This window comes from Neofelis nebulosa, chromosome 1, assembly GCF_028018385.1.
Source record: "Neofelis nebulosa isolate mNeoNeb1 chromosome 1, mNeoNeb1.pri, whole genome shotgun sequence".
Classification (NCBI taxonomy): Eukaryota; Metazoa; Chordata; class Mammalia; order Carnivora; family Felidae; genus Neofelis; species Neofelis nebulosa.
In genome coordinates, this window is record NC_080782.1 from 219332687 (window position 1) to 219341950 (window position 9264).

At 46.0% G+C, this 9264-nt stretch overlaps 1 protein-coding gene across 1 annotated transcript in view; it reads right to left on the reverse strand.

Moving 5' to 3' along the window:
* The window catches only part of RUBCNL (rubicon like autophagy enhancer), a 28018-nt gene extending 21642 nt beyond the window's left edge, over positions 1–6376 (reverse strand). The window contains exons 1-3 of the mRNA XM_058685258.1: positions 6044–6376; positions 3779–4387; positions 620–702 (exon numbers count right to left, since the gene is read on the reverse strand). Coding sequence (XP_058541241.1) covers positions 620–702; positions 3779–4295 — 600 coding nt within the window. The 5' untranslated portion in view covers positions 4296–4387; positions 6044–6376. The remainder of the gene's footprint in view (positions 1–619; positions 703–3778; positions 4388–6043) is intronic.
* Between the last annotated feature and the right edge of the window lie 2888 nt (positions 6377–9264).

Below are 9264 nucleotides of genomic sequence, written 5' to 3' on the forward strand. Positions count from 1 at the left end.
TATAGGAATATAAATGTTCATTTAAGGGGCACCTGGGTGGCTCAATCGGTTGAGCGTCCGACTTCGGCTCAGGTCATGATCTCACGGTCCTTCAGTTCAGGCCCCGTGTCGGGCTCTGTGCTGACAGCTCAGAGCCTAGAGCCTGCTTCGGAGTCTGTGTCTCTCTCTTTGCCCCTCCCCAGCTCACACCCTGTCTCTCTCTCTCTCTCTCTCTTTTAAAAATGAATAAATTAAAAAAAAATTTAGATGTTCATTTAACTGAGTTATCACATGAGGTACAGCCCATATCTTCCAGACACATCAAATTTAGCCCACTGAGACCCAAAGACAAGCTAAGTTGAATTTACTGTGATATACACCCCACACGGTGCATGGCCCAATGGTAGACCCATGCATCAATCATGGAAAACTTCCCAGCTGGGCACAGGGGCTGCCTCAGAGCCCTCCTTAGCTCCTGGTGGCCTGTGCCTAGCCAAAGGCTGAAACGAAACCTATTTGCCATCCTTCATCAAGTGAGGTTTCCAGATTTAAATCAGAACAACACTATCTAAGGGATTTACACTCTGCATGTGTGTGTGTGTGTGTGTGTGTGTTTTAAAGAAAAAAAAAATGTGTTCACCTTTTCTACATCGACAGGGAGCAAGAATGCTTCTGGGGAGAAGGAATTCAAAGAAGTGGTTCTTCTACCGACTGGAACAGCACCTGCCAATGCAGCAAGTTATTAAAAATGGAGAAAAAGATGTTCAAGGAAAACAAAACAATTCTAGGCAGTGGCCTTTAAAACCTGTTTTTTTAAAAATTAACAGCATTCTAGAATACATTAGGGTGCAAGAAGAAGACAGATCCTCCTGGTGGTAGGCTTTGCAGATATTGCCTTTATGGTGATCGTTTCTACAAGAGCCCATTGGAGCAAATTGGGAGGGATCCTCAGAGGAGGGATGGGAGAACCACTGGAATGGAGGAGACCAGTGAGGAGGAGAGGGTAGAAAGAGGAGGAGATCATGGAAACTACCTAAAAGAGATGGAGAAGGGCCAGAAGGAACAGTCTAGAAGCAGGGTCCTAAAAATTATAGGATCACTTCTCCCATGCACTGCAACTGACCCCAAACTTCTTGTTTACAGAGATAATCTATTTGGAAAGGCCAGCATTGCTTCTCTAAAATGGTCTTCCTCCAGACCAATAACAAGAAGAAACCACAGAGGGTATATTCCGCTGATTCATCCATTCTGCACCCTGAAGCCACTCCATTACCGGCAGGAACACCGTCAGAACAAAATGATTCCTGTCATGTGATTTCTTCCTGGAGCATTTAAGGCAAAGTCTTTCTGTGAGAGCCTCAAGAGCTCGGTTATCCCAACCTGCTAAATTAGAACAAAATGTTATAGACGTCTTGATGATCAGACAGCTCTCGGGGGGACAGACAGAGATGCCCACAATCACCCAATCCCCTGTCTCTTCTCCAAGAAAGGGACTGGTCCGTGAAGGACGCTGAATCTCTTAGCTTCAGGATCCATCTGGGGTGGGTGAGCATTGTCTGCAAAGGACCAGGGAGTGAATATTGCAGGATCTGAGGGCCACCTGTTAACACTATGTCGTTCTGCTACTGGAGTGAGGAAGCAGCCATCAGCAACATCAACAAAACTTTATTTGTAAAACCAGGAGGTTTTATGGCCTGCGGGTCATAGTGTTAGGACCCCGAGTATAGAAGAAAAAGGACAGAGAAGAATCAAACAGTGAGGATTCCAGTTCCAATTCTGTCTCTACCAGCTGGTTGTGCCTCTGCCTTGAAATGTCCTCATGCCCTGGGGCGCCTGGGTGGCGCAGTCGGTTAAGCGTCCGACTTCAGCCAGGTCACGATCTCGCGGTCTGTGAGTTCGAGCCCCGCGTCAGGCTCTGGGCTGATGGCTCGGAGCCTGGAGCCTGTTTCCGATTCTGTGTCTCCCTCTCTCTCTGCCCCTCCCCCGTTCATGCTCTGTCTCTCTCTGTCCCAAAAATAAATAAAAAACGTTGAAAAAAATTAAAAAAAAAAAAAAAAAAAAAAAAAAAAAGAAATGTCCTCATGCCTTAAACTGGATAATTACCCCTTAGGAGCTTAAAGCAGATAAGGCATGTGAATGTGCTCTATAAATGTGCAAATCCTGCGCAAGGAAAAAAGGAACTGTGGGATTGTTTCTTCCAGCCTCAAGAAATTCTTATAGGCTGGGGTGGGGGAGGGCCTTTCTCTACCACATTATCTAGAAAAGGAAAAGTGTGCTATCCTTCGTGATGCAGCAGTCATAGGAAAAATCTTGTGTCTTAGTAGCAAATGCCTGTTCTCTGCAATGCTGTCCCACAGCAAAGAAAGACCAGATCACTCAGGACTTCCTTTTTTTTTTTTTTTACTCCCATGGGATGAATCCCCCTACCAAGGTGAAGATGGTTTTTAAAGATACTTAGAGAAATTGCTGGGGGCTATTGTCTTTGGACAAAGGGGCCAGGGTACCTGTTTTCTTTATGGGAGAAAGACAAACTCCAGGATAACTTTAAATTGCGGAACCAATTCCGGTAGAACGTGTCATTTTGCTCAAATCTGGTTCTTCTTTCAAAATGACCCTATTTTAAGACCGTCCAAAATCTGCTGTTCTTAAGCGATGAATATGTTAAAAGACTGTCATCATCTTCAGCTTTTCAAAAGTGTTTCCAGTACAACAAAGAAACCCCATATTTTAGGAAAGGTGGAGGGGTGGTTCTTGCTAGTGAGAAATAAATAAATGGCTACATACAGACACACACACAGGCAGGCCAGCAGTGTTCAGACTGCTAGGAAAGAAAGAAACTTCATTGACTCTTTGAACTAGGGCTCTAACAAGAATATAAATTAACACAAATACAACATGATGAATATATTTTTAAAAATTTAGATTGCCATTGGGGGGCCTGGGTGGCTCAGTCGGTTAAGCATCCGACTTTGACTCAGGTTATGATCTCAAAGTCCATGAGTTCGAGGCCCACGTCGGTCTCTGTGCTGACAGGTCAGAGCCTGGAGCCTGCTTCAGATTCTGTGTCTCTCTCTCTCTGCCCCTTCCCCCGCTCATTCTCTCTCTCTCTCTCTCTCTCTCTCTCAAAAATAAACATTAAAAAAAACAGAATGCCACAAATTGTAACAGCAATAAGAGAAGTTACTGACCCTTGAGTGGCATTTGCATGCATTATCTTATTTTAGGAATATGTGCATTACTTCATAGCAATGGAAGCCCTTGTTTTAGTTTAAAAAAAAAAAAGGTTTTGTATAGTCTTTGGGGAAATTTCGATTAGTGTTTTTAAATCTGCCTAGTTTCTAGCCACACCCTGTCCAGGTCAATGTAGGTGAGGTGAGTTCATCTCCTACGAAAGCACTGGTGTGAAATGGAGCCCAGTCTGTCTGGAAACACATTCTCCCACCACACTGGATTGAGAGCACTTCTAATACTCTCCCTTGCCAGCAACTTCATGAGCTGGACGCTCCCAAAGGCACACACCATTCAAAGATGACAGCTGGCATGGATTACCACTTAAGCTGAGCAAAGATGACATCTTGCTACGGAAGGAGAGTGGAAATATTTGTTTTTACCCTTTGTGACCATCCAGGCATCCAGGTAGCTGGGCTGAGATTATTAAAAGAGCTAACGCACTGGCCTCCAATCAGAGTGGAAAGCCAGGACTTTTGTCCTCATGAGACAGACGGTAAGACAGGCTTTAGGCCAAGGCAAAGCCTGCGTGTCAACAGACAAGAATGAGGCAAGTCCCGACTGAAGTTACCTTCATCAGCGGAAGCTGTCAGATGGGAAGGCTTCAAAAAAGCGCTGTCAGCTTCCGGACACGAGGAGGCAGCCGAAATCTTGGAGCTTGTGAACACAGACATCTGAGGAGACTTTCCTGGGAGCACTGTCTGCTCTCCCTTGGAGGCAAAAAAGAAGTCGCTGCTCTTGTCACCGGAGCCCCAGGCAGAGTCTGCAGTATCCTTGGACAGTGATGTCTCCACCATGGAGTCCCCAAGGGACGACGGTGAAGGGCCCAGGGAACAGGCCGTATCCCTTCCAAAGTGGTTCCCACTGTTCCCCGCTGTCGGCACCTGAGGGGGCAAATCCTGTAGCTGCTGCGCACACTGGGGGTTAATCCAGGCAGCTCTGTGCCTCATGAACCTGACGTCTGATTTGCAAGGAGGCTGGTCAGTGTCCAGGAGATTGGGCGAGTCCTCAACGTCACCAGGGTCACTGCTGACCCCTTCCCAAGGGTGCACAGGAGAATCCTGCCGGCCCATAGACTGTGACACCATCTTTCCAGGCTCAGGGTGGTGTGAACTCCGTTGGACTACTGGATTAGGGCCTTGAACTCACCATGAGGCCAGCTGAGGTCCAGAGAGCTTACCTGCAACGAGCAAAAATCATTCAAGGTAAATAAGAACTCAGTCCTATTTGTAAACTCCAAAATCTTTTGAGGAGAAGAAACAAAAAATAAGTTTGTACTTCGCTCTGTATAATACAGTAAATTCCACCTGGATTGACAAGAAATAAACAAACAAATCAGCAATAAAACTGGCAGCAAACACACGAGGCGTGACATCAGGATAGGAAAGGGTTTTCAGGGCATAAACGAGGACTGCTTTTATACAAGGACACAGTCATATAAGCAAACTGCTGATACGACAGATAAAAGTGAAAGACGGCCGTGCATTCTTCCAACGAAATTAAATGTCAAACCCGAAATGGGAATACCATTCGGAAGTAAAGACACATTTTCACAGTTCCTTATTTTTGTTTAGTCTGTGCTTGTATTTCAACAAAGCAGACAAGCGGCACGTGAAACTGAGGGCAACTCACAGCACTAAAAACTTTGCTTTATGGGACTTAGTTTATGATAAGAGAGAAGCAGTCACTGGCCCAGTCCGTGACTTTCTACTGCTCCCACTGTCCTTCACACTGGGAGGCTCCAAGCAGCCCTGGAAGCACAAGCAAGGTCAGCAAGAGGAAGAAATGAAAGTGGTCTGCTTCGGTGAGCTTAGCGTAAGGGGAGAGTGGAGAACAGGGCTACAAGGTGGTGAGCTGAGGCTTGGGAGTCAGTTCCAAGGCTGGCTTGCTTTATTTATTTATTATTTATTGAGAGAGAGAGAGAGAGAGAGAGACAGAGAGACAGGGTGTAAGTGAGAGCGGGCCCGAGAGAGAGGGAGAGAGAGAGAAGCAGGGCTCATGCTCACCAGATGCAGGACTTGAACTCACGAACCATGAGATCATGACCTGAGCCGAAGTCAGATGCTTAACTGACTGAGCCACCCCGGCACCCCAGTTCCAGGGCTTTAGATACCACCGTTATGTATCCAGAGGGCTTGCACCTGGATCCCTACTCCTGACACCCTCCCCCCGCCCCGCCCGCCCCGCCCAACTATGGGCTACCATATTTTACTGCCTATTTGACATTCATCCAGGGGGCACCACAACCTGACACATCCAAAACAGACCCTAATTTCGCCCAAGTCTGCTCCTCCCTAGTTTTCCCATCTCAGGAACCACACCTCCCAGGTGCTAAAGCCCGAACTCTGGAAGTCCTCTCTGATCCTATCTTTCCGTAGCTCTCCATCTTTAATCCATTAGCGAATTCAGCTCTATCGCCACTGCCCTAATCTAAGTCACCATCTTCTCCCACCTGGGCCTCCTCCCATCTTTCCAGTGGGTTTTGCCGCTTCAACTCTGGCCAACTTACAATCAAGAGGTACGCAGAGAGAGATCTTTTTAAGTGTAAGTCACGGGGCACCTGGGGGGCTCGGTCGGTAGCTTCAGCTCAGGTTATGATCTCACAGTTTATGAGTTCGAGCCCCACATGGTGCTCGCTGTTGTAAGCCTGTCAGAGCCGAGGTTGCTTTGGATCCTCTGTCCCCCTCTCTCCGCCCCTCCCTGGCTTCTGCGCTCCCCAAAATAAATATTTTTAAAAATAGGTGTAAATCAGATGTCTTTCCCCTAATCACCATCCACCCCCCCCACCCCCAACAGCTTCCCATCAACTCTGGAAATAAAATCCAAAAATCCTTACCTTGTCCTTAAGGCATGACATGATCCCGTCCTGTAGACCTCTCTCACTTATCTCTGTCCACCCTCCATAAGTCCCAACCACTCACCAAACTCTCACGTGCTACAAGCTCTCGCCCACCCTACTGCTGCTGTTCTAGTCCCTCTGCCTGGAACGTTCTTCCCCCAACTGATCATACATGTGGCTCCTTCCTGTCCTGTTGCATGCTTTGGTTTATCAATTACTTCCTCAAAGAAGTCTTTCTTAACCACCTCTCTTAAAGTAGTTCCCCAGTTACTCTCTATCACATCACCTTGCTTAATTTTCATCCTAGTAGTCTCACTTCCTCATTTTTTTTCCACCCCTCACTGTCACTCCCCTCCGCCCCCACGGTCCCCCCCTGCCGATAAGCTCCACAAGAACATGGGGCCTCGTCTGTTCTCTGCCAGGTCCGATGGCTGCACGCGGGACCTCAATACACTTACGACTGAAAGAGCAAATTCAACGGTGGAAATAACATCGTGAGCTAGAGAGAAGACTTCCGTGGTAGATACAACTGCTCTGTTACTGTGACAGAACTGTTTGTACAAGGATAGAAGTGAATCCATATTTCCTGAAGATATGACATTTTTCTCAATGTCTACAAATAGACCAAAAGAAGGTACATGTGAAAACTGTACTAAATTCCTTGGGTTTTCTTGAGGTGGGGGCCCTCCATCCTAGGTCAAACCTTTTGCAATGATGTATATATACATACATATATATACGTATGTGTGCGTGTTTGTATATGGTATACATATAATACTGCACGATACTGCGTGAGCTCCAAATCACTGCTCACAAAATATCATGGGATGTGGTGGCAATTCTCAGAATTCATCTGAAGTGCTTCGTCTTCTTTCTCCAGACCTCAAATCTCACCTGGTGCCCCAATTTCTCTTTGCCACACGTCTTTTCCCCTCCAATAATTCCGAGTATCACAATTACAAATGGGAACCATGACTGTGTTTTTATGAAATGGCAAAAACGCAGAAGCCTAGAGTGAACGAAGCACTCACATTGTGCCAAACCTGCCAATCCTACCTCAGTCCCAGAAATGACATCGGTAACCACTTCATCCCTTCCAGACTTTTCCCTATGAATTAACATACATACGGCAGATCAGAAGATGTGTTTTGTTTTCTCTTTTATACGTACACATGAGCTCACACTGGACAACATCTACAATGAGACTTCTTTTTCTCTCAACAAGTTCTTGAGGCTGTATATCACTCAACTATCTTACCACTTTCTATAGTATAAAAGGATCATAATTTACGTCACCAGACTACTGACGGGAACGTATTTTTAGTTTTTCGCAGTTATAAAATATATAGCGATGAACAATTTTGTTCATGTTGCTTTTTATTAATTTTCTTTCGCTAAACTTTTAGTTCTGAGTCCATAGCTCATGATAACGTCATTGTTTCCAAGAGAATGAAGCTGTATGAGTCATATTCTATGATCAATTCTTTACATGTCATAGCTGTTCTTGGGGGGGGGGGGAGATGATTACAGATGTGAAATCACATAAAGAAATGTACAGCCTCAAACTAATGACAAGTGGCAGGGATCCCTGTGTGTTTTACAAACAGATTAAAGACCACAGTTCACGAAGAATGATGTTATTTATGAGCCTCCCAGATACGGAATTGACTTAGCGGCACTGAGCAGAAACAGACTTCCTTTTCAAAAGTGATTTCCAGAAGCGGTGCTTGCTCCACTTCCTTCTAGAAAGGTGTTCTTGTTTCACACAAACAACCAGCAGGTGTTGGCTTTTCCAGGTTATAAAATGAGCACATTTTATTTTATTTTTTTTTTTTAAATTGTAATGCATTATTTTTTTTTTTTAATTTTTTTTTTCAACGTTTTTTATTTATTTTTGGGACAGAGAGAGACAGAGCATGAACGGGGGAGGGGCAGAGAGAGAGGGAGACACAGAATCGGAAACAGGCTCCAGGCTCCGAGCCATCAGCCCAGAGCCTGACGCGGGGCTCGAACTCACGGACCGCGAGATCGTGACCTGGCTGAAGTCGGACGCTTAACCGACTGCGCCACCCAGGCGTCCCATAAAATGAGCACATTTTAGAGCTGGGATAGGCCCATAGAGATTCAAAGCCATGTCTAAAGACACAGCAGAGAGAGGATGACAAGCCAGGTTGGACAGTCACTCGGGAGCATGAGCCTCTCTGAGAGGGAGACTGACACAGGAGAGAGCCATGGTTAGAAACAAAGCACTGGCCCTAGCCCCGGGGGTCCACATCGCCACTGCCTGATCTTTGGGGCAACAGATAATTGATGAAATACCATCATACGGTGTTTTGGCTCACTGTCACCTTGCTTGTCGTCTGGTAATCAATTAAATATTTACTGAGCAACTACTACATGACTGGCACTGTTTTTGTTTGGGAAGCGCTGGAGCAAAATGAGTCCGTGCTTCTTCCAATAGCTTACATTCCGGCAGAGGGAAGACAGTGACTGAACCTATACATTCGTACATTTCAGTGCCGACGGCCGGCAGGTAGTATGGGTTTAAGCAGTGGTTGACATCTTCCCAAAATGCGTCCCATTGTGATAAATGGCGTCCTTTGAATTAGCAAGGCTTAGGTACAAAGCTAAAATCTATTTCCAAAAACACTTAAAAAATTTTTTTAATGTTTATTTTTTTTAAGAGAGAGAGAGAGGCAGAATGAGAGCAGGGAAGGTACAGAGAGAGACACACACACAGGGTCCAAAGCAGGCTCCAGGCTCCGAGCCATCAGCATAGAGCCCGACATGGGGCTCGAACTCACGAACTGAGAGATCATGACCTGAGCCGAAGTCAGACGCTTAGCCGACTGAGCCACCCAGGCCCCCTTCCCAAAACATTGTAAAGGAAGATTACGAAGCTTACCATCATTTCTACTGTGATTTTCCTGTTGAGGGTGAGCACAGGCCAGATTACCACTAGTTAACATATATGCGGCAGCAAAGGTCCTAGACAAGAGAGAGATTCCTGGACTCCCCCTGGCAAGTCATTCTAGATGGGTCTCTGCCCATCAAAGTCAGTGGTTCCGTCACGAACGACTGCATAATGAGGACAAGCTCAGAGCCACAATACTGACTGCAGAGATGCAGCTTTTGCCAAAGGGGTGGACGACTCGGTTGGGCATGAGCCACCGTGACCTCTATAGTGACCTCATAAACATCTCTCAGACCATAAGCAG